The 25,399-nt window shown below is 53.3% G+C and overlaps 1 protein-coding gene across 10 annotated transcripts in view; it reads left to right on the top strand.

Annotated features, from left to right (window-relative positions):
• Positions 1–25,399, top strand: part of TSNARE1 (t-SNARE domain containing 1) — a 117,139-nt gene that overhangs the window by 16,155 nt on the left and 75,585 nt on the right. For 7 of the 10 annotated variants that reach the window (XM_067712748.1, XM_067712744.1, XM_067712745.1 and 4 more), the window contains exons 2-3: positions 13,766–13,907; positions 21,217–21,714. In XM_067712748.1, coding sequence (XP_067568849.1) covers positions 13,766–13,907; positions 21,217–21,714 — 640 coding nt within the window. The remainder of the gene's footprint in view (positions 1–13,765; positions 13,908–21,216; positions 21,715–25,399) is intronic. The other 3 variants (XM_067712750.1, XM_067712754.1, XM_067712746.1) reach the window with 2 other exon arrangements.

A 25,399-nucleotide genomic window follows, 5' to 3' on the forward strand; every position in this document is an offset into this window, starting at 1 on the left:
GTGGTGGCTGCCTCCCCACCTCACCGTGTTTTCAAGGCCCTGGTGATGCGTTTCCTTCCAGTCTTTGGTCCGTGCACGTGTGCCGTGGGTCTGGGATGTGATCCCTGGAGGTTCCTCGTGCCTCTTCCCACTGTCGCATGAACGCGATCACCGGGGGCGGGGGCAATGGGGGGCCTCTGTTCTGGCTTCTCTTGCTCGACACGAGGATTCTGCGAGCCCTGCGTGTGTAGCTCACGTCAGCAGCCTGAGCAGATGGAGGGTCTCGGCGTGTCCCTCTCCTGTTGGTGTGCGTCTGGGCTACTTTCAGGGTGGGTGATGATGACCAGGTGCCCAGGAGTGGGGTGACCCTGGCGGAGGTAGATGTGTCTTTATAAGAATCTGCTGAGCGGTTCTCCTGAGTGGCGGTCCCTCCGTCCCTGTGGCCAGGACATGCACTCCTCAGGGTAACTGTGTGTCTTGTGTTTGTAGCATCATTTTTCACCTTGGCGCCACGTGTGAGCATTTTCCGCCCACGACTGAATGTATACTTTTAGCACTATTTAAGGTCGCTTCATCACACCCTGCTTAGACGCCTAACGGGATGTATGTAACCCTATTTAAGGTCGCTTCATCACACCCTGCTTAGACGCCTAACGGGATGTATTTAACCCTATTTAAGGTCGCTTCATCACACCCTGCTTAGACGCCTAACGGGATGTATTTAACCCTATTTAAGGTCGCTTCATCACACCCTGCTTAGACGCCTAACGGATGTATTTAACCCTATTTAAGGTCGCTTCATCACACCCTGCTTAGACGCCTAACGGATGTATGTAACCCTATTTAAGGTCGCTTCATCACACCCTGTTTAGACGCCTAACGGATGTATTTAACCCTATTTAAGGTCGCTTCATCACACCCTGTTTAGACGCCTAACGGGATGTATTTAACCCTATTTAAAGTCGCTTCATCACACCCTGTTTAGACGCCTAACGGGATGTATTTAACCCTATTTAAGGTCGCTTCATCACACCCTGTTTAGACGCCTAACGGATGTATTTAACCCTATTTAAGGTCGATTCATCACACCCTGTTTAGACGCCTAACGGGATGTATTTAACCCTATTTAAAGTCGCTTCATCACACCCTGTTTAGACGCCTAACGGGATGTATTTAACCCTATTTAAGGTCGCTTCATCACACCCTGTTTAGACGCCTAACGGGATGTATTTAACCCTATTTAAGGTCGCTTCATCACACCCTGTTTAGACGCCTAACGGGATGTATTTAACCCTATTTAAGGTCGCTTCATCACACCCTGTTTAGACACCTAACGGGATGCATTTAATTGTTCATTGCTGCTATTTTGGTTGTTCTAGCTTTCTGGCTTTTATTTTGTAATGTTTCTGGCTTCCGAGTGCTTCCTGTCTGGCTCCTGGAGCAGAGCTCTTGGGGTGCAGGGCGTGGTGCCTTCTGCAGATCGGTTTGCCTCTGCACCCCCAGGGCCACCAGCCCCAATCCCTCCGCAGTGGACCCCGGCTGCTTGGGGGTGCGCTCTCGGGTGGGGGACCACTCCTGCTGTGCTGTGATGTGACGTTGGGTTTCGTCTTCTCACTGAGCCCGGCGCCTCCCTGGGGTCAGGGGGCTGGGTGTGTGGCTCTGCCAGGCGCTGGGCCCCTGCACGTTCTGTCCTGCGTGGGTTTGTCTAGCTGAAGAGTCTGATGTGGGGGGGGCGAGCCGTGGGGACTTTCTTCGTAGGGTCCCCCCCCCACTGAGGGCAGGGCACTGAGGTGGGGCTGGCTGGGTCCCTCCCTCCGCTGCCTGGCCTCTCCCTGCCCCACTGGTTCTGTCTGAATCTCAGTGTCTCTCCCCCATTTCAAATGGTTTTCATTTGCGAGAACCCTCCAGGGGCCTGAAATTCACGGATTTCCCACTTCTAAAGTGATGTGCTTGGAAGCCAGAGTCCCCAGCGAATGAACTTTAGGTTTAATTTCCCTGAATTTTGTAACTAACATCTCGAGAAGACCCGCGCCTTCGCACATTCAGAGGAGGCCAAGGGGGCTCTTCCGTTTTGCTTTTTCATCACGTGGGGTTGTGTTCCTCCCTCCTTTCCCATCTATGTCGAGGCCTCCCTCTGTCTCACATTCTTGCGTCTCTGTCCTTGCCAGGAGGGGTCTCGGTCCCTGCTGGGCTCCGACAGCCACGGGCTCAGGCCAGGTTCTTGGGCTCTGGAGCCCCGGCCCAGCAGGTAGCTGGTGGGTCCCTGGCGTGGTTCTCTGCCAGGCCTGTCCTTGGCTCTGCCTAGCCTCCCCTTGCCCAGCCTGTGGTCAGGAGCCTGGGTCCGGGCACATCCTGGCATGGTCGGGGGGTCATCTCCTCTGAGCTGGGGTCAGTGCTCCTCTGCGGTGTGGTGGTCTTGGGGTCCCCAGCTCTCGGGGCTCCCCACCTCTCACAACCCCGGCTCCCGCAGTGGCCTGGGGCAGGTCCTGGGGGTTGTGGCCGACGGATGGTGCAGGCAGGAGGCCTGAGGCCGCCCTGGGCCTCCTTCCTGGGGATGGCCGGGCTGACTTGTCTTCAGTGCCTGTGTCCTGGTTTCTCAGGCAAGCTGGGGGTGAGGCATTGGGGCAGAATCAGGCTGTCACAGCCTCCCTCGTGGGTGGGGTGTTTGTCCCCTCTCCCGTGTGTGTGAACTCCGCCGGGACAGGCATTGGCTCGCAGGGCCTTTAAGACCGCCCAGCTGTCCTTTGAAGGTGCCTGTGCCTGGCCTGAGCCAGCTCCCGTGGCCCTGGGTCTGCGCCCTGCGGCTCCTTCAAAGACCAGATGGTTTTCTTCCCCAGGGAGTTGTGCTCAGCTCCCAGCCTGGTCCGCGTGCCCCCTGCCCAGTCCTGGGGGCCTGCCCTACCCCCATCTTTTTTCTGGGGGGAGACACACGGAGAGGCGTCGCAGAGAGCTTGGGGTCTCAGCAGACTGGCGAGGCAGGGGAGTGCTGGGGCATTGCTGCAGTCGGGATGGGGAGGTGGCCTGGAGGAGCAGAGGAAGGATCCAGAAGCAGGTGCAGGGCTTGGCTAGGACCCGGAAGAGGCCGCGTGGCCTTGGTGAGCATGTGTCCCTTTGACCCCCGGGTGCTGGGGCAGGAAACAGCAGGGACGGACGGGAGCATTGGTTCTGCGGCCTTTTGCACACACAGCTCCCTTACCCCTGTACCCCTTGGGGGGCGGGTGCTGTGGTCGGGCAGTCGTGGAGGAGGAGACCGGGTGAGGGGAGCGTCCACGAGGCAGTGGTCACGTGTGCCAGTCTCTTCGTTCACAGCATCTGATTCTGAGTCCTACTTAGGAAACTTGCCCTGCGTACAGGTTGAAGAGGAGCTCTTCTTTTCTCAGATACTTTGTTTTATCCTTTACTTGGATAGCCGTGATCCCTTTAGCATATGTTCTTTTTATTGTGTTAGGCATGAACCACTTTTTTTCCCACGTAGATAGCCAGATGTCCCAGCACCATTTATTAAAAAGTTCTCCTTTGATTTGAGGTGCTGCATTTATTTTATCCTAAACATCCATACTTGTGCGGCTCTAATTTTAGACTTCCTTTCTTATTCCATTGGTTTGTTTGTGTTTTCCTGCCTGGTTTTAATTATAGAGACTTTCTAGCATTTGTTATGATAGCTTTGTTGAGATATAACTCACGTACCCTACAGTTCACCCTTCTGACACGTACGGTCCAGTGGTTTTCAGTATCTACGCAGAGTTGTACATCCGTCACTGCCATCAAAGCCCAGGACGTCTCATCACCCTAGATGAAGCCCCACACCCGTTAGCAGTCACTCCCCTGCCCCCCACCCACCCACCCAAGCCTCTAGCAACCACCTGCCTGTGTCCTGTTTCCGTGGACCTGCCTGTCCTGGGCATTTCACAGACGTGGGATCGTGCGCGTGTGACCTCCGTGTCCGGCTCTTCAGTGCAGCGTTTCCAGGATTCATCTGTGTCGCAGCAGCATCAGCACTTCTTTCTCTGGGATTTTTAAGTCTGGGGGAAGCAGTGCTTTTTACCTGCTTGTTTGTGTAGCGTTTTCTTACATGAACTCCCTCGGCCTGTCTGGCTCTATAAAGATGCTGGTTGGTATTTTTATTGGAGTGGAAGAAGGGATGTTTTTGTGAATAGGGTCATCCTGTTCAAGGACAAGGATGGCTTTCCATGCGATCCTCTTGGCCTTCCGTCTTCTGGAGTGTTTTAAAGCTTCCGCTCAGAGGTATTTCCCATTTCACGTTAGCTTCATTCCTTGATGTGTTACTCTGGTGACGGGTTTTCCTTATGATTCTGTCCTCTAACTGGGTGTGTGTATGTGAAGACGGTTGCTTTCTGTATGTGAGTTTTATGTTCTGCTGCTTTGCCCAAGTCTTTACTTCTTGGAATTTGAACCTTGTCTCAGGGTTTCCCAGTCACCGTCATGCCGTTGGCACTGGTCCCACTTCTGTTTCCCACGTCCCGTTGGTCTCGCCTGTTGACCTGTGTTGCCGACGCCTCCGGAGCAGTGCTGGGTGGTGCTGCGCACGCAGGGAACCTCTGCCCTCTCCTGCATCCCTGGGAATTGCTTCCAGTGCTTTCCCTTTAAACAGATGCTTGTTTTAGGATTAAAGGGTGTTTAGCATTTTAAGAAAGATTTTTGATTGTTTTCATCAGGAGTTTTGTTGATGCGTCTGTTTTTGGCACCTGTGGAGAAACTCATAAGCCTTTCCCTTCTGTCTGTTAACGTGGTGTCACGTTAATGGGTTCCTAATGTCGAACGTGCCCCACATTCCTAGAAAAATAAGCAAATCAGGTTTGAATTTTGTTTCTTAGTATCTTATTTAGTGTTTTGGCATCAATATTCATAGCCAGTACTGGTTCGTAACTTTCCCATTTTTTGGACTGCGTTCATCAGGTTTCCGTATCAATGTTGTACATGTTTCATAAAAGAATCAGGAGGTTCTCCTGCATCGTCCACACACTGGAATAATTTATGGAGCTCGGGAAATATGTGGCTTTGGAAATGTGGTGGAATCATCCCCCCTCCCCCCAACCCCCCACAAAACCATCTGGTCCTGGTATTTTCTGTTGGGTGGTTTTTATGATAACTTTCTATTTCGTTTATCCAAATTTGTCTGTTAGAGCTCTCTGTCTCCAGTGGGTAGCTTTTTTTTTTTTTTTTGGTGAACTTCGTTTTCCTAAGATATTATCCATCTTGTCCATGTTTTATGATTTATTCGTATAGAGATTTGAAAGTAGAGCCTTAATGATTCCTTAACATTTTTGTTTCAGTGATTTGCCTCCTTTTTCATTTCTTATATTGTGCATTTGTGGCTTCTTCCCTCTTTTCCTGACTAAGTTAGCTATTAGTTGTCTTTTTTGTTAGTACTTTTTAGAAACCAGGATTTTGATTTATAAATTAGGTCTATTGTTTTTCTGTTTTATACCTCATTAATATTATTAACTTTTATATATATTGTTTCCTTCCTTGTGGTTACTTTTGACTTTTTTTTTTTGCTCTTTTCCAACCTTTTGAGCTAAGAATGAAGTCCATTTGTTTCCTTTTTGTTTTTCATGAAATGTTAAGGGTTATGACTTTTCGTCTGATCACTGCTTTAAATGTGTTTTGTTGGTTTTCACATGTAGTGTTTTCACTTTTTTTAAAGAAATTTCTTCATTTTAGTGGATATCTTTTCCTTTTTCTCCAAGACTTGTCTAATTATTTTTGAAGTGGGAGGAACTTCTTGGTTTTAGAAGCTGTGTCGGATATGTGTGCAAGTTACTGCCAGTGAAGTGTGTTACAGCTGATTGTGTAGCTGTGCAGTCTTGGTGCCCAGCCCACGAACACGGCGTGGCCCCTCATTTGTTTTATGTTTCCTTTACTTTTAATAATTTTTTTTATTTTAGTTTTCAGTACACAGATCTTGCATCTTTCTTAAATTTATTAAAAAAAAACTCTAGTAGAATTTTCATTTTATTTTGAACTTAAAACTCTTGGACATAGTAATTCTAGTTTTAAAGAAAAGTTACCAGATTAACAGAAAGCCTACCTTTCCACCAGATTCCCCATGTGTTACCGTTTCCCCGTATTTGCTTCATCTCCTTCCCTCTTCATGTTCGTGTGAACGTCGTGTGTTCTTCTGAACCGCTCGGTGAGCTGCAGATGTGATGCTCCTCGATCCCCAAATACATGATCTCTTACGTAACTGCAGGTCGGTTATCAAAATCAGGACATTAACCAGCCAGTACTCTAGCCTAAGGGTCTTACTGGTGTTCACGGGACAGACCTTGTGAGGGATCCCAGTAACTCGTCTTAGCAAAATGAAATCCAGGATTGTGTGTTGGTTTTGGGGAGTGACGTCCCTTTAGCCTCCTTGAACCTGGACGGTTAGTTCCTCTGTCTTTGTTTCCCGAAACTGACATTGGTGAAGACTGCAGGTCAGTTGTTTTGCAGGCTTTCGCTCAGCTGGGTGTGTCTGATGTCTCCACAATTGTTTGTTCTTGGCAGGCGGACCTGGAAGGCGCTGCCGGGTCCTCCTCAGCGCGTGTGGCAGCAGGAGGCACATGACGTCTGATATGTCCCCGATGGTGTGATGTAGGTCCTTGGGTTAAGGTGACTAGTCTGCCAGGTTTCTCCTCTACAAGGTTATTCTTTTTCCATTTTTAATTAGTAAGTTTCTTGGGGAAGATACTTTGAGACTATGTGAATATCCTGTTACTCGTGGGACTTTCACCCACCAGCTCTAAGGTCCACTGGACATTCTTGCCTGAATCAATTATGGTCACAATGTTGCTCATTCCATCATTCCTTCCCCAGTTGTCAGTATATGCTCTAAGAAAGAGCTTTTTCCTTTTTTTCACTTGTTTATTTGTTTATAACCATGTGGACTCATGGATTTCTGTTTTACTTCTTTATTATAAGGCTATAATAAATAAAAGTTATCTTTTATTACCATTGTCTATTTTTTAAAAATTAATTATTTTTTGGCTGCATCGGGTCTTCGTTGCTGCGTGCGGGCTTTTCTCTAGTTGCAGCGAGGAGGGGCTGCTCTTTGTTGCAGTGCACGGGCTTCTCATTGCGGTGGCTTCTCTTGTTGCGGAGCATGGGCTCTAGGCACATGGGCTTCAGTAGCTGTGGCACATGGGCTCAGTAGTTGTGGCTTGCAGGCTCTAGAGCACAGGCTCAGTAGTTGTGGCACACAGGCTTAGTTGCTCCATGGCATGTGGGATCTTCCCAGACTAGGGCTCGAACCCATATCTGCTGCATTGGCAGGCGGATTCTTTTTTTTTTTTTTCAATTTATTTATTTATTGGCTGCATTGGGTTTTCATTGCTGTGTGTGGGCATTCTTTTAGCTGTGGCGAGCAGGGGCTACTCTTCGTTGCGGTGCGCAGGCTCCTCATTGTGGTAGCTTCTCTTGTTGTGAGCACTGGCTCTAGGCACGTGGGCTTCAGTAGCTGTGGCTTGTGGGCTCTAGAGCGCAGGCTCAGTAGTTGAGGCGCACGGGCTTAGTTGCTCCACGGCATGTGAGATCTTCCCGGACCAGGGCTCGAACCCGTGTCCCCTGCATTGGCAGGCGGATTCTTAACGACTGCGCCACCAGGGAAGTTCCGCTATTGTCTATTTTCATGCTCAGGTTGTCCCAGATTTGGCCAGTGGAAGCCTTGCAGGCTGGTTCCTGTGTCCTTTGGGGACAGCCCCACCTTGCTTTGAGCACTTCCGTACTCTTTTGTGTAACAGAATATTCTAGGCTTATCTTTTACTTTCTCTGCCCAGTCCTGGAATCAACCATTTCTCCAAGCAGTCTTAATTCCTTTTTGTGAAGAATGGTACTTTGTAACCAAAATCTGCGTGCTGGGTGTGTCCGTTGCTCTGGGGCGTTACCCCGTCTTAGGGGACAAGGCTGGGAAGAAGATGAACATCACACTCACAGCTGTGTGAACGACTGGTCCTTGTGCGGCTCCGTGTACCCACTCACATCTCTCTCTGCACCGTCTGTGGGCAGTGCAGACTGCATTCACACGCCGCCTGCCAGCTCCAGTGGGCAGGGAGGGTGCTGGCGGGGTACCAGGCAGGTGCGGGAGTTGCTCTTTTCTTCCTCCCCAGCTGTGGGACCACAGTGGGACCGCAGTACCCAGGGCAGAGAGTACTGGGGAGGGCGGGTGGGAGGACTGCAGCCATGGGGCGGGGTGCTGGGGGGCTTGTCCTAGACCCCGTCTGTCTCTGTGACTTGGGTGAGTCGGTTTCCCTCCCTGAGTTCAGTTTCTCTTCTTAAAAATTGGGGTTTGACCGACAGCCAGCATCATTCTCAATGGTGAAAAACTGAAACCATTTCCGCTAAGATCAGGAACAAGACAAGGTTGCCCACTCTCAATGCTATCATTCAACATAGTTTTGGAAGTTATAGCCACAGCAGTCAGAGAAGAAAAAGAAAGAAAAGGAATCCAAATCAGAAAAGAAGTAAAACTGTCATTGTTTGAGATGACACGATACTATACGTAAAGAATCCTAAAGATGCTACCAGAAAACTACTAGAGCTAATCAATGAATTTGGTAAAGTAGCAGGATATGAAATTAATGCACAGAAATCTCTTGCATTCCTATACACTAATGATGAAAAATCTGAAAGAGAAATTAAGGAAACACTCCCATTTACCACTGCAACAAAAAGAATAAAATACCTAGGAATAAACTTTGCTAAGGAGACAAAAGACCTGTATGCAGAAAACTATAAGACACTGATGAAAGAAATAAAAGATGATACAAACAGATGGAGAGATATACCATGTTCTTGGATCGGAAGAATCAACACTGTGACAATGACTATACATCCCAAAGCAATCTACAGATTCACTGCAATCCCTATCAAACTACCAGTGGCATTTTCCAAAGAACTAGAACAAAAAAGTTCACAATTTGTATGGAAACACAAAAGACCCCGAATAGCCAAAGCAATCTTGAGAAAGAAAGATGGAGCTGGAGGAATCAGGCTCCCGGACTTCAGACTATACTACAAAGCTACAAAAGTAATCAAGATAGTATGGTACTGGCATAAAAACAGAAATAGAGATCAATGGAACAGGATAGGAAGCCCAGAGATAAACCCACACACATATGGTCACCTTATCTTTGATAAAGGAGGCAGGAATGTACAGTGGAGAAAGGACAGCCTCTTCAATAAGTGGTGCTGGGAAAACTGGACAGGTACGTGTAAAAGTATGAGATTAGATCACTCCCTAACACCATACACAAAAATAAGCTCAAAATGGATTAAAGACCTAAATGTAAGGCCAGAAACTATCAAACTCTTAGAGGAAAACACAGGCAGAACACTCTGTGACATAAATCACAGCAAGATCCTTTTTGACCCACCTCCTAGAGAAATGGAAATAAAAACAAAAGTAAACAAATGGGACCTAATGAAACTTAAAAGCTTTTGCACAACAAAGGAAACCATTAACAAGACGAAAAGACAACCTTCAGAATGGGAGAAAATATTTGCAAACGAAGCAACTGACAAAGGATTAATCTCCAAAATATAGGAGCAGCTCATGCAGCTCAATATCAAAAAAACAAACAGCCCAATCCAAAAATGGGCAGAACACCTAAATAGACATTTTTCCAAAGAAGATACACAGATTGCCAACAAACACATGAAAGGATGCTCAACATCACTAACCATTAGAGAAATGAAAATCAAAACTACAGTGAGGTGTCACCTCACACCAGTCAGAATGGCCATCATCAAAAAATCTACAAACAGTAAATGCTGAAGAGGGTGTGGAGAAAAGGGAGGAATGTAAATTGATACAGCCACTATGGAGAACGGTATGGAGGTTCCTAAAAAACTACAAATAGAACAACCATATGACTCAGCAAACCCACTACTGGGCATATACCCTGAGAAAACCGTAATTCAAAAAGAGTCATGTACCACAATGTTCATTGCAGCACTGTTTACAACAACCAGGACATGGAAGCAACCTAGGTGTCCATCAACAGATGAATGGATAAAGAAGATGTGGCACATGTATACAATGGAATATTACTCAGCCATAAAAAGAAATGAAAATGAGTTATTTGTAGTGAGGTGGATGGACCTAAAGACTGTCATACAGAGTGAAGTAAGTCAGAAAGAGAAAAACAAATACTGTATGCTAACACATATATATGGAATCTAAAAAAAAAAATGGTTCTGAAGAACCTAGGGGCAGGACAGGAATAAAGACGGAGACATAGAGAATGAACTTGAGGACACGGGGAGGTGGAAGGGTAAGCCGGGACGAAGTGAGAGAGTGGCATGGACATATACACACTACCAAACGTAAAATAGATAGCTAGTGGGAAGCAGCAGCATGGCACGGGGAGATCAGCTCGGTGCTTTGTGAACGCCTACAGGGGTGGGATAGGGAGGGTGGGGGGGAAATGCAAGAGGGAGGAGATATGGGGATGCATGTATACGTGTAGCTGACTCACTTTGTTATACAGCAGAAACTAACACACCATTGTAAAGCAATTATACTCCAATAAAGATGTTAAAAAAAAAATTGGGGGTTTGAGCTAGATCAGGGGATGCCTGGCACAGGGACCTCCACCCCCTCCCCTGGGCCCACGGTAGACGCCTGTCATCCTCCAAGGCCCCCATGACCCCAGACAGGTCCCAGATGTCTTCCCTGCAGGACACTCCAGATGCGGGGCCTGGTGCCGGGCAGCCTGGTCTTGGGTGATGTCCTTGCCTTCCTCCCGGGGTCTGCGAGCTGCTTTGGCTTCCCCAGTGCCCCCCATCGGAAGCCCCTTCGGTGGGCCCATGGGGGGTGGTCAGTGGGGGGAAGTGTGGGTCTAGCTTGAGGGCTGCCGTGTGCGGGCCGACTCACCATGTCCTCCTGGCCCTCAGTGGGCAGCAGCCTGGGCTGCTCCGCCTCTGCCTGGAGTGGCGTGGGCGGGACTGGGCATCAGTGTTGCCTCCTACCTCGCCCTCGCCCTCGCCGGGGCAGCTCTGCGGTCTCTAAGCAATGCAGGTCAGGACCCGGAGCCATGCCACTGGGCCCAGGGTGGAGCAGAGCGCAGAGCAGAATCGGGGCAGGTCTGCCCCAGCAGCTCCCCTGCAGGTGGGTGTGGGGCAGGCCCGGGAGTGGACCCTCCAGCGGGGAGGACACCTGCTGCTGCTGTCAGGCCCATCACGTCGGCCGGGAGGGCCTCACAGAGGCTCCAGCAGGAGCGAGGTGCAGGGCGAGGCGCAGCCATCGGGCAGAGGTCAGCTCGTACCTCCAGGGGGCTGCGGGGTCCCCGTGCCCTCCTCCTGCTCTGGGTTTTGGGCGCATCTTGCGGCTCCTGGTGGGCTCAGGCCTTCGGTAGGCTGAGGGCAGGAGGAAGGAGGGACAGCCGTGCTGCTCTCGCTTCTCCGGCCCCCAGGCCTGGCCCTCACTCAGCGCCGCTGCTGTCCAGTGCCACATGTGGCCCCATGTCACCACGGGGCACAGGCTCACAGGTGAGCTCCTGAAGGTCACCGATTGACGCCTCACCCTAATCTGCTAAGGGCGGGCGTGCTGCCCCCTATTACAGATGAGAAAGCAGGACCAGGGGGGTGAAGTGACTTGTGCAGGCCCCAGCTTGGGAGGACCGGCTCTCCATCCTTGGGGAGGGGGGTCCCTTCAGCTTAGTGAGGGGGGCAGGGCCCATTCTGTGGCACCCCCGTCTAGACAGTACCGTTCCTTGTCTGCTACTGGGAAGGTCGACCCTGGTCTTCGGGGGCCCCGGCCTCTGAGAGACCCAGGCCGGCAGGAGAGAGCTGCAGGCGGAGGTCACGCCCTGCGTGGGAGCCCATCCGGGGCAGAGACGGCCCTACCACAGCCTCAGCGCTGGCCCTGGAGCTCGGCTTGTTGGCCCCCAGCCTGAGCCGTGTCCGGGTGCCCCTCTAGCCCCGTGTCCCCTGGCATCCTGCTGGCGGGCCGCTCCTCCCCCGGGCCTGGGGGCTTTGTCCTGCAGGCAGGGCTGCATTGCTGGGGGCGTCCCCTGGCACCCGCACTTCCTCTGGTGCCTGGGGGACAGGATCTGGGCAGTCTGAGGACAGACGGCTCCCTTCAGGCTGCTGCGGGGCAGGGGGCTGACGTCCAGGGCACAGCCTGGCGCCAACATGAGCCAGGGGCACGAGGCTGGAGGAGGCTGGCAGCCCTGGTGGGCGGTGGAAGCCGCTTGGTAGGAGGCCTCCCGGGGAGCGGGCATTGCTCCCTTGGCCTCTGCCCAGCAGTTTGGAGGCAGCCTGGGGCTGCCCTGGGACACCACAGCCCAGCAGCATCCGCCCGGCCCTCTGGCCTGGCCCGGCTGCAGCTTCCGCCCGCCCTCTGGGTTGCCAGCGGCTCCCTCCCTCTTCTTTGTTTGGGTCCTTGCTGCCTGCTGCCTGCCCTTGCTGGGGGACACCTTGGTGCAGAAGTCGGGGCGTGAACTGGCTGCGGGTGGATGGGCGGGAGCGGCGGGGAGGAAGCTGAGGGTGCAGCCTGGCACGTGGGGAGCCTGGGGGTGGGGGTGGGTGGCTGCGAGCCACCGGGGACGGGCCCGCTGGGCTCCGGGTCCCCAGGGCCTTGAGGCCCAGAGTCCTGCCCGGTGGCGTTTCGTGTTCCCAGACCAGTGTCCTCGGGCTGGGCTGAGTCTTTGTGGCCCAGCGGTGGGATGGCCTCCATCTCCCAGTTCCTGAGCAAAGGCAGAGGCCGTGTGAGACTGCAGGTTAGATGAGATGGCAGGCTGGGGACTTGCCCTTCTCAGACCAGGACTGCCACGACCCCTCACCTGCCTGGACATCTGTGGCAGTCCCTTGGATTGTTTTTGCCTCTCAAGCAACAGGTGCTGTTGGCTGGGCCCCGCAGTCCCTTCCAGTTGCCCGTCTGTGGCTGGGCGCACGGTGGGCCTTTGGGTTGGAGGGTCCCTAGTGCCGCCCCGCAGCCTCCGCCAGTCCCCCAGGTGGCCGTGGGACCGCCTTACACTTGCTGTCCCTCCTGTCTTCCCCGGGCTGCCCTGCCCCTCCCTTCAAACCGTGGCTCTGCGGCTTGGCCACCTGCTCTCTGCTCCCGGCTCAGATCCTGCTTGAGCTGCTGCCCTGGGGACCCGCCGGTCTGTGGCTCTGCTGTGCCCCCAGGGTCTCTGAAAGCTGCTGTTGGATCCCTTGTCGCCCACTCGATGCTCAGGTCCCCAGGGCCAGGCCCCCTTGACCACGTTGGACACATTGCCTGGTGCACAGTAGGTGCACGGGTGCACCTGTGGAACTGGGCCGAGTCCTCTTGGGTCCCTGTGCCTGCCTGGGGTCTGCATGGCCGCACAGGACAATGATGGGGCGGCCTTCCAGAGATCGGAGGAGATGCTGGGCCCCCACCTGGATCTTGTCTGCTCAAGGCAGACACCCCTGCAGCCGCAGCTCTTGTTTCCACACTGATCTTTCTGGAGGATGATCTTACTGGAATTTTGCAAATTAAGCTTTAATATTTTTACGTTATCCATCCATGAAGTTTATGGAGTAAAGGAGCGCCACATGGTTAATTCAGAGAAAAGTCACCCCTAGCTGCCCTCCTTCCTGTCCCGAGTCAGCTGCTTTGGATTCTTCTAGTAGATCTTTGATGCTTTCCTCTGAATAACACACTCGTGTCGCTACTGCTTGATTTTTTTCAACATTTACACATTATTTGTTGACTTGCAAGGTGAGGGTGCAGCAGAGTCTGACTCCTAGGCAGGGTGGGCGGGGCCAGAGTGCATCCTGAATCCCAGCGCTAAACCCTCTTTCCTCCCTCCCTGCCCAGGTTTGGTTTCTTCCAGCTCTGCAGGAAGGCGGCGGCCCTGCCTTCTGTGAGAAGATGTCCTACGGATCCATCGCTGGCAGCGGCGGCCTGGGGAGCCACGGCCCTTTTGGGGGGCCCTCCACACAAGGCTATCAGCCCCTAGGTAAGGACAGCAGTGGGCAGTGTGGGCGGGTCTCCACTGTGCTGTGTTGGTGGCTGTAGATGGGTTCTGTTCTGGCCGGCGCTGCCTGTGACCCGGGACCAGGGGTGGCCCTGGCCCTGGGCTGGGATGGCGCCGTTGGCGTTGGGCTGAGTTGGCACCAGGAGAGAGCAGAGTAGGGAGGCTGCTCTGCTGCGGGGTGGACTTGGGTGTCTGCGGTCATTCTGCGGTGGTCTGCGGGTGCTTGGCAGATGGCTGAGTGGGTGACTGTGGAGCAGGTGTTAGCGTGCAGTGTGCAGTGCGGGAAGCGAGGCCCGCGCGGTGCTGGACACTGTCCTGAGCTACACCGGGCGGGATCCGCTTCTAGGTTTCCGGGTGCCGAGCCCTCACCCCACAGGCTGACCGCACAGTCTGCTCACTCGCTGGCTCCCTTCCCTGGGCCAAGGGGGTTTTCGGCAGGACGTGTGGCTTACGTAACTGATTTCGTGTCCTTGGGGGTGCCAGGCAGATGTGCGACTCAGTGAGTGTGAGTGAGTGTGCATGGGGACTTTAAATGTGACGGTTTAAGGCTTGGCGACGTGGACTCCCAGGTGCCTCCCCTGGATCCCAGTTCCTTCCCGTCACCCCTGGGCTGTGGGTTGCGGCTTCCTGGCTCTTGCTTGTGGTTTTGCTGCTACATGTCATAGTCTCACACAGACCTTGCGAGTCTGCGTGTTTTGGGACTCTGTACGGTTGAATTATTCTGCAGTTTGCTGGTTTTGCTGTTTTGCCCCTGAGTCACTGCCGTTCACGTGGCTGCCCTTCCATCTCCCTTCGCTGTGGCGCTGGGTCATGTGCGTGGCCGTGGCAGGCGTTCCTGGTCCATGGGCGAGGGGCTGTTAGGGCACCTGTTTTGGGCCCTGTTGCGTGGTGGTGCTGAGGACCCTTGGACGCTGGCGCTGTCGGGACGGCCCAAGCGAGGGGGTGGCCAGGGGTGGCCAGCTCGGTGACCGGTGGTTGTGCTGACCTGCCCCTGCTTCCCATCCCTTCAGCACCGGGCGGTGGCGGCCTTAACTGTTTGCCCGTCTGTGGGCGTGGAATGGGGTCTTCTGGTTGTAATTCACATTTCTCTGGTAACTCATGGGATTGATCAGGTTTTCGTGGGATCACTGGGCATTTGGGGCTCTCTGGGTAACTCTTTCGTGTATTTTTCCTTTGAGTTTGTCTTGTTCTTGTCGATGTACAAGGTTTCTGGAGGTGAAACCTTTGTCCACTGGGCTGGCTTTTCATTATGGTGCTGCTGAGGAAAGCAGGTTCTTAATCACGACGTAGCTGAGTTTATCAATCATCCCTGTCATGGTGTGCGTTTTCTGTTTAATAAATTCTATGATACGGTGATAATGATTTTGCCTTTACTTCCTCTAAAGCTTATATAATTTGTTTTTCATATTTAAGTCTTGCAATCACCTGGAATTGATTTTTGTTTATGGTGAGAGGTGGGGAGGGGAGGGTGGAGTGCAATAGCACTTTTCTCCGTATAACAGATGGTCCCTGGGCCCTTGACTGAAAATTCCATCCCTTTCTGCAGACCTGCAGTGCCAGCTCTGTGATGAGCACAGTTTCCCTTACAGGTTCTCCTGGTCAAGTTTTCTATTCCTGTGCAAAGTTCTACCCTAATTTTCATGCAGTTGTTGTAACTTTGATATTTTTTAGGGCAAGTTGCTCTACTTGTTTTTCCTTAGAAATGTCTTGGGTATTTTGGCCTTTTGCTGCTGAATGGATTATAGAATCCCTGCGTCAGACTTGGCCTGCGATTGCTTTGCTTCCGCTGTGTTAACGTGTGAGAATCGGAATCTCTGTCATCACCAGTCTTCCAGCCCATGAACGTGTAGGTCTTTCTGTTTATTGGGTCTTTAACCTCTTTCAATAAAGGTTTATAATTTTCTCCATAAAGATCTTACATATCTTCCATTAAACTTAACAAAATGACAACATGTTTTTTGCTGCTTTTATAATTGGTCCATTATAAATGGTATAAATTACACGTTCCAAGTCATGGTTGCTGGTGCACGCACACACGACTGGTTGTTTTAAGAAGGAAAGTCCAGAGGTTTTATTTAATTTTTACATCCTATTTTTTAACTTTCTAAATGTGAGATACTTCAAACAGAACAGTAGACGCAGTGATATCATGAACCCAGCACCCGTCCACTGGGTTTCAGGGTGAGGGGCATCCCCCGTGGCTGGTCCAGCCTCACCTCTGCCCTCATGACCCCTCTGCCCAGGGCATTGAGAAGGAAGCCCGAGACGTCAGCACATCTCCTGTGTGAGTATTTCAGCGTGTGTCTCTTTTCCATGACCAAGTGTCGTACAGTTGCAGCCGTGGCTTCCTGCCCACCGCTGGGTTCCGGAGCACCACAGAGACATGCGTTTCCACGGGGTCCTTACGAGATCCACGCGTTGTAGTCGATGATGCGCCTTTTAAGTCTTTCCAAATCTCTAGATTCTCCTCTATCTTAGTTTTTCTTTTTTCCTCCTGAACTTTATTTCTTGAGGACGCCAGGTTCTCCCTGTGGAGTGTAATTGACTTTTGCCCACTGACTTTGTCCTGCCATTTTGCTAAATTCTTTTTATTAATTGTAATAATTTGTAGAATCTTGGGTTTTCTGTATAGATAGTGTCATTTATGAATAACAACAGTATTTTCCTCTTCTATTTCAATGCTTTTATCTTTTACTTATTTTTCCTGCCGTCTGGAGCCGGCCCGATGCTCTAGTTCAGGGTTGAGTAGAAATGGTGCTTATGTTCTGTGTGAGTTTTGGGACGAAGAGGACTCTGTGTTCCTCACAGGCATCTGGGATTTTGCTGTAAAACTGCCACGCGGGCCTGGAGTTTTCTTTGTGGACTGCTTTGGACTGCCCATTACTCTCTCCATCTGTGAAGGCTGTCCAGGCTCTCTGTTTCTTCTTGGGTCAGTTTGTTGTATTTTTCTGGACATGTGTCTGCTTCGTCTAAATGTTCAAATTGATTGAAATGACATCGTGCGTGGTAGCGTGTCACTGTCCAGTGGGACCCGGGCAGCATTATTGTTTGGTCAAGGGCATAGCTCGGAGGGTAGCTGCTCTGGTTCCGACCCCCTGCTCTGCCGCGTTCCAGCTGTGCCCCGACCACCTGAAAATGGACCAGGAAAGGCTTCCCTCCTGTCGTGGTGGAGACTGAGCAAGTTAACCCGGTGAAGCTCTGTTCCTGTTGTTTTGGTAACGTCTGTGGTACCTGGATCACATTCTCTTTTTTCTTCCTAATGTTGTTTATTTGTACCTTCCCGTTTTCTTCTTTCGTAAACAATATTGCCAGACCCTTGGCAGTGTTATGAGCCTCTCCAAAGAGCTGACTTGACTTTCTTGATCTCTATCATATGCTAGTTTTAAAATTTGATGGATTTCTGCCCATGTTTTTGCTATTTTCCTCCTCCTTTCTTTGAGTTGACGCTGTTTTATTTTTCTGACTCCTAAGCTGGATGTTTACCTCATTCAAATTTAGTTTTTATTCTTTTCTAATAAAAGTATTTAAGATTATAAATGTCCAAATAATCACTGTTTTAGTCGAATCTCACACATTTAAAAATATATAGTATTTTTTTGTTAGTGTTTAGTTGTAAATATTTTATGTCCATTATGATTTCTTCTTTGATCCAGGATTTATTTAGAATTATAGTTCGTCATTTCCAAACATACGTATTTCTTTCTAATTGTCTTTTAAAAATGATTTCTAAGTTAATTGCATTTCTGTCAGAGAAGGGTCTGCATCTTCCTGATTTGTTGACAGCTGTTGAGACCACGGCTGCTTCTGGGATGCTGGTGTGATTCCGGGGGTGACCAGGAAGGCTCCCAGGGAGGCAGGGCTGGGCCTCCCAGCCAGAACGGTGGGGCCCTGCGGAGACCCCAGGTGTGGGAGCAGCTGCCGTCACCAGTACCTGCTGTGTGCCAAGCGCCGTGTGTTGCGGCTCACTCGGGGGCCCTGAAGTTAACTATGGCGAGCTCAGAGCGGGCCCCTACGGTGAAATCCCATCGCAAGTGCAGCAGAAAGCCAAGTGGGGCGCGACTAACACGCAAGCTCACACAAACAGAAGGGGCCGCCGCCGCGTCTTCGTGCGGGTGGGCCAGATCTGTGACGAGATCGCGACGGCTCGCAGCACGGGAGAAGGCGCTCGGCCTCGCCGGTGCCTGGAGCGCTGGAAGCGAACTTGGCCATTCTCCCGTGGCCAGGCTGTGGGGGGGCGGGCTCCCCCGGAGGGGAGGGCACACGGCTCCCTGCCTCCAGACCCCGCTGCCTTCCCTCTCGGCCCAGCCACGCCTCTTGTCTGTTAGGGAATAATCAGGGGTACAGGCAGAGGTGTCTGTCCTACCTACATGGGGGTAGGAGACAGAGTTCAGAAATGCCGCCACCCCTCAGCCTGGGGAGACAGTGAAGAGAGGCGGCCGCCGTGGGGATCAGTTGTTGGAGAGTGCCGACGACCCATCCACGGCCCGGTGGGATGGTGGACGGACATGGGGAATGAAACAGGCAAAGCCCCGTCCACAGTCTTCTAGTTGCGCGAGACCTCAGCCCGAGTGTGGACAGTGTTTACCTAGGGATGTGTGGTTGCAAATGATCTTTATTGTTTCCTTTTTAATTGTCTGCATTTACGTGTAAATTGTCCCAGTTCCCCCCCCACCCCCCAAAGTTCAAAGTTCACGTGACTCCGGAGGGCAGATCAGACTGGCCCCTCCATGGTGTCTGGGAACCTTGTGGAGCAACCAGGGGGAGGTGGGCAGGGTCTGGACTCCTGGTGACCGGATGCCAGCGAGGCTTGGGCATCGAGTGGCACCTGGCCTGCCAGCCGGGCCTGCGGTCTCCCTGCTCCCCACGAAGCAGAAGGGTGACCGCATCGCCCGGGACCTGGGCGGCTGCATCTCCACCCTACACAGTGCTGTCTGGGCAGCCGTCACTGGGGCCAGGGTTCCCGGGCCTGGGGAGTGTCTGCCTGCAGGGGAGGCTGGGTGGGTGCCTGAGGAGGAGGCCCTGCCTGGAGGCTCCCCAGGAAGCCCCTGGGGAAGAGGGGAGGTTAGGCCCTGACCTCGTGCGAGATGGGCCCTGTCCTGGACCCTCAGACCCGCAGATACACCCAACGTGGAGGCCTTTTCTGCGAAGGAGCTGCCGCTGTAGGAGCTCAGCGCTGAGACGGGCTGGGACTGCCAGTCCCCAGGACTTTGCCAGACTGTCGACGTGCTCAGATGTCTCCCCTGGAGCAGGCTTCTGGCAAGTGCCCTCCTCGTAGAGCCAGGCGGAGCAGGGCCCACGCAGCCTCACGGGCTCTGGTGTGTAGCCTCTGCCCGGCACCACCGCCTCCGTGGGCCCCAAGGTGCCGCGGACAGAAGGCAGCTTGCTCAGAGAGGTGTCTGAGTGTCTTCACGACGTGCATCTTAGGGCTCAGGAATTTTGGCAGACCTGTGCAGGAAGTGTTTCTGAATGAATGAAAATTATCGAAGAGGAAACCCCACAGTTGCTCCTCAGCTCGGCAGCCGAGTGTCAGGGGAACCCGTTTTTATTTTCACTTCCAGTACACCAGGAACAGTGCTTTCATGAAATACAGCAGTATGGTCCTGTGCTGGTGTTGCGGCGATTTCAAATTGCCACAGACGTTCCCAAGGCCTTATTCTCCGTTTTTGCCGCGTTGTTTGTTGCACACAGATAACACCTGTCAAAGGCCTGGCCTGGTCTGTGGGCCACATCTGAGGCTCTGCTCTAAGGAGTTTCGTACTGGTTTGGAATTACCTTTCAGAAGAACCTGGGTGTGGAGAAAGATTTGGAAAATTTAAAGTTCTGAACTGATTGCTCTCTTTCAGCAAACGGGGCGTTCTGGAGGGTGTGGCAGTCAGGGAGGGCTTCCTGGAGGAGGTGGGTCTGAGTGAGTGGAGCTGTCAACATGGATGCTTGGAGGGCCTGGCACACCTGCTGTGCTGCGTGAGAGCCTCGTTCTACCAGCGGCACCCTGAGCCACTCTGCAGGCAGGCGGGGCATAACCGAGACTGTCCCTTGCTGTCTGTAGAGTGCACTAAATGTTGGACTGAGTACGGAATCCGTCCTTTCCCCTGCCCGTCGCCAGAGAGCAGCCTGCAGGACCCCTGTGTGGGCAAGGACGGGGAAGGTGATCTGGGGCTGGCCGGTACACCCAGAGGCCCAAGGGCCAGGAAGCGAGGTACTTCCGCTGGGATGCTGGGTCTGGGTGGCCAGGGAAGGCCACCCAGAGATGATGAGCACTGAGGAGGCAGGGTCAGGCGGGGCATGGGCTTCCAGGGGCTCAGGCTGTGGGTGCTTCCCTGGTGGCACAGTGGATAAGACTCCTTGCTCACAATGCAGGGGACCTGGGTTCGATCCCTGGTCAGGGAACTAGATCCCACATACATGCGGCAACTAAGGGTTCGCATGCTGCAACTAAGGAGCTGGCAAGCTGCAACTAAGGAGCCCACGTGCTGCAACTAGGACCTGGTGCAACCAAATAAATAAATAAATATTAAAAACAGACAAACACTAAAAGCGGGGGCCTGGCCCGTCTCCACCCTCACCCCCACCAGCACGTCCCTTCCCAGGGCCAGCTGATGGCGTGGTGGGGCTGCACCAGTGGCAGGAGGGATGTTGCCAGGCTGTCAGGGCCCTGTGGGCTTCAGGGACGAGGTTGACCCTGCAGGACAGAGTGAGGGGCTGGACCGGCTCCCGTGACCCCTTGGTCTCTTGGCCCCAGAGCCTGCATCCTCCTTGCAGAGGGGGCTGGCAGGCGAGTGTCGGGTCCTCGGTGTGTGCTTCAGGAGGACGCTGCGTGGGAGGGGAAGCCGAGGGCAGGACTCATGCAGCTGGGCAGGAAGGCAGGGGTCAGTGGTGCCCCAAGGGGTGGGTTCTTGGCCAGGGTGTCTGGCGTGTCAGTGGTGAGTGCTGTCCCCAGGCTGGCCCTGGCCCCAGAGGGCCTTCTCCCTGCGGACAGGAGACAGCTGTCCCAACCTTCTCACTCCTTTGCCCCTGACATCAGCTTCTGGAGGCAGGTAGGGCCGGGTGGCCCTTTTTGGAGGTAGATGGGCACCATGGCCCGGAAGTGAGGTCCTTGCCGCATGGCGCCCAGCCAGGCAGCTGCAGGGCCAGGACTTGGACCCAGGCCTCTGGGCAACCCAGCAGGGAGGGGGCCGGTGGGTGGGAGCTGGCAGCAATGTTCTGGATCTGAAGAGGCTCCCCGGGAGCCTCCACCGTATCTGCCACTCCACTGGCCGGGGCCTTAAACACCCGCCTTTTGGTGCCTTTCCAGGGCCAGGGGTCGCCACGGACGGCAGCGGGACACCGGAGCGCACCTCGCCGCCTGCCGGCCCGAGGAAGGACTTGGCTGCAAGGGCCCATGGCCGGGTGGCGGGGCCCAGGGCCTCCCGGGCCAAGAAGAGGAAGCCCAACTTCTGTCCGCAGGAGACGGAGGTGCTGGTGGCCAAGGTCAGCAAGCACCACCAGCTGCTGTTTGGCACCGGGCTGCTGAGGGCCGAGCCCACCCGGAGGTACCGCGTGTGGAGCCGCATCCTGCAGGCCGTGAACGCGCTGGGCTACTGCCGCCGCGACATCGTGGACCTCAAGCACAAGTGGCGGGACCTGCGTGCCGTCGTGCGGCGCAAGCTGGGCGACCTGCGTGGAGTGGCCCCTGGCCCCGGCCCTGCCAAGCCCCAGGCCCTGGCCCTCACGCCTGTGGAGCAGGTTGTGGCCAAGACCTTCTCCTGCCAGGCTCTGCCCTCTGAGGGCCTCAGCCCCGAGCTGCCCAGAGGTGAGTTCATCGCCCAGCTCAGCCGGCAGGAAGCTCGTGGCCACTGAAGGCCGCTGTCCCTCCCCTCAGTCCTCCCTCCACGATCTCTGGATCCTTCCTGTCCTTCATCCTCTGCTCCTTCACTCACGTGCTCGCGCAGCCGGCCGTCGTGCACGTGACAGCGTCTAAACCCCAGGCATTCAGGGGCTTGGCTTCCTCCTCGGTGGTGCTCGTCCCCTCCCTCACCCGTCGCAGAGCAGAGCCAGGCACAGACAAGATGCAGCTGTCTTCTCAAGGGCACCTAGTTCCAGCCTTTGGGCTGTGACCTACAATGAGAAAGACCTCTTCTCCTGGCAGTGTCACATGTGAAGCTGAAACACAGGGTCTCCAGGGCAGCGCTTACCCTGCTCGTCCCACACGCACTTGCTTTTCTCTCTCTGTTTCTGGTTCAGTGTCCAGACGAGGCCTTGGCTCGGGCTGGGCTGGCCCTGCAGCTTCAGGATGGGCAGGTGGGGACCTGAGACCCTGTTACCCCAGTTACCTCGGGCCTCCCAGGCAGAGCCCTTCCCGGGCTTTCCAGGGGAGCATCGCTCTGCGGGGCCTGACTTCTCCACAGAGGCTGCAGTCAGGCACAGCGGGTCAGGGAGGGCGAGGTCAGCGCAGGCCTGCTGTCTGGCAGCCCAGAGAGCGCTGGGGCGGTAATAATAGGTGCCGTCTGGGCGGCACACGGGCCGCAGAACTGCTGTGTGAGGCCATCGTGGCAGCAGCTGTGGAGCCGGAGGAGGGTGAGGGCGCCCAGTACCTGCGCTGGGTCCCCGCTGCACGAGTGTCACATCTCCGTGCTGCCCTGGGGCTGGGCTGGCCTAGAGCCGGGGCTGCAGTGGGTGGCCCCTGCTCCCCTCCAGATGCCGGCCCAGCTCTGCTCTCCCTCCCAGCCTGTGTGAGGTCTGCGGGCTGCTCTCCTTCGGCTCCGGCTTCCTCCCCTGTCCTAGTATGTTCGAGGACTGGCCGTGGGTGTGGGGTGTGTCATAGCTTGTCCTTCTGTTGCTCGGGAGGGGCCGCTCTACGGTTTGTGTCCGTCCACGTGGTGGGCGGGCTCCTCGTTGCCGGCTTTTGGCGCAGTAAAAGGGCGTGTGAACATCTGTGTGGAAACACGTCCTCGCTTTCTTGGCGGGTTTGGATAAATACCTGAGAGTCGAATTGCTGGTCCAGCGTGAGTGTAAGTTTAACTTTGTAAGAAACTGCCGAGCCATCGTCCACAGCGGTTGTACGTTTTCAGGCCCCAGGGCAGCTGTGAGAAGCCCTCTGCTTGGCGTCCCTGCTGGCAGTCATGCTGGCTTCAGCCACACAGAGCTGGCGGGAGAAGGGCCTCGCTGCGACGCAGCCCGGTCTCTGCACCAGGGGCTTGTCCTGTGCTGTCTGTCCGTTCATCCTTCTTCTTTGGTGCAGCGTCTGCTCACACCCACGTCCATCTCTTCCTGGGCTGCTGGCCTGTCGCGTGCATCTGCTCAACCTTGATTCTGGAGACAAGGCAAGGGACCTGCCAGACACCTGTATTGAACCTGTGGTCCACGTTGAGTTCATTTTTGAGTGTGGTGGATTTGGGGTCGAGGTTCTGTAGATACCCAGCTACCGCACTGTTGGTTGAACATGGAATGAGCTGCGCACCTCTGTTTTCATGTTTCTTTCAATCTGTGTCTCTGCTTATACAGCCCACACTGTCTGATTACGGAAACTATGAGGCCAGTATTGAAATGAGTGGGGAATCATTTCCTCCTGTTTTCCGAAAGGCTTTCTGTAGAATTGGTATTATTCTTCCCTTAAGTATGTGGCCACCATCTGAGACGGCCTTTCTTTCTCTGTGGGAGGATTGTCACCCACAGTCTCTCTAACAGTCTGTGCCACCCTTGCTGCGGTCCTTCTCGAGTGAGCTTCACTGTTTTGTGTCTTTCAAGGGACTTGCCTGTTTTGTCCAAGTTGTCAGAGTTGCTGGCACGAGTTGTTCCTAAAGTTCCCCTCGTGTCATCTGAATGCCTGTAGGACCTGTAGTGAGAGCTCCTCCTTCCTTCCTGATGTTGCTAATTTGTTTCTTTTCTGTTTTGTTCTCAACTAGTCTGGCTGCAAGTCTATCAATTTTGTTGATAGTTTCAAAGAGCCAGATTTTTACTTCATCAGTTTTCTCTATTTACCCACTTCGATTTAACTGATTTCTGCTGACCTTTATTATTTCCTTTCTACTTTGGGGTTGATTTGTTTCTGTTAGATCATTGACTTGGGACTTTTATCCTTTTCTAATGTAAGTATTTATTGCTACAAATTATCCTCAGCACATTGCTTTACTTACACACATTTGTATTATGTTTTCATTCAGTTTAAAATATTTTCTAATTTCCTTTGTGATTTTTTTCTTTCCTAATGGTTATTTGGAAATATGTTGTTTTTCAAATAAGTGTCTATTTCCAGATCTCTTTCTGTTATTGGTTCCTAGTCCTGTTGTGGTCAGAGACTATACTGTGCGTAATTTCAACTATTATCGACAATCGAGACTTGCTTTATGGCCTGAGGTATCGGCATCCTCTGCGAGTTGCTTGTGTGTCTGACAAGGATGTGCGTTCCGCTGCTGCTGGGTGGCGCGTCCTGCGATGCTCATTCCGGTCAAGTTGCTGGAGAGCACTGACAGACAGCGGATCTTCTGTCTGCTCGTACTGGGAACTCCTGAGAGTGGGGTGTCGGCGAGTCTCAGTTTTGCCAGTTTCTACTTCGTGTATTTTCACACAGTGATACGAGGTGCATATTTAGGTCATTTGTCTTTGTCGCTCGTCCCCGATACCATTGTAACCACGTCCTTTTGGTCTCTGGTTGGACCCATCGTCCTGAGTGCTACTCTGTCTGATGTCAGTCGTGGCCCCTCCAGCTGTCTCATGATTACTGTTACATGGATGCACTTTCCAATCCTTTACTTTATAAGCTGTATCTGATTTTACACGTGAGCTGGGTTTCTCGTGTTCGGCATGCCGTCGAGTTTGCTTTTGTCCCATCTGACATCTCTGCTGTGGATTGAGTGGTGGCAGCAGTTCACCCTGAGCTTCCGGTGATGACAGAGATGTTCTGAATCCACACTCCAGCGTGGTCTTTACTGGTCATGCGTGGGCTGTGATGCATGACCCTGCCTTAGATGGGTTCTCTCTTGTGTCAAAACGTGTGTGTTTGGGGTAAATCTGCCACGTCGATAGTTGCTTCCTTTGTTTCCCTGTGACCCCTCGTCCTTCTTCTCTCTGCCTTCTTTCTCTGGCGTGACCGAGCGTGGTGCAGTGCTCTGTGTTACCTCCGCTGTGCCTTCTTTCTTTGGAGTGACCGAGTGGGGTGCAGTGCTCTGTGTTCCCTCCGCTGTTGGCTTAGGGGTGTTCTGGTTTTGAATGGCTTTGCTTGGAGTGTGTAACCAGCGTCTTTAGCGTCCGTGGCCTTCCCTCGAGGAACAGCCTCGCCTCCTCCTGGTGTGTGAGCTCCTTACAGGACTCCCGTCTGCGCCCCTGCACCCCGCACATACGTCACGTCTAACGCCATTGGTGCTCGTTTGGCTCCGATGATCTGACTCTGAACTAGGTCAAGAGCGAGACAGGACGTCTTCGCTTGCCCGCACGCTCGCCCACTGCGGTCTTCAGCTCCTCCGGCCGATCCAAGCGTCCTTTGCCCTCCTGAGCTGCTT

Source organism: Pseudorca crassidens, chromosome 17, assembly GCF_039906515.1.
Source record: "Pseudorca crassidens isolate mPseCra1 chromosome 17, mPseCra1.hap1, whole genome shotgun sequence".
In the NCBI taxonomy this organism is placed as follows: domain Eukaryota; kingdom Metazoa; phylum Chordata; class Mammalia; order Artiodactyla; family Delphinidae; genus Pseudorca; species Pseudorca crassidens.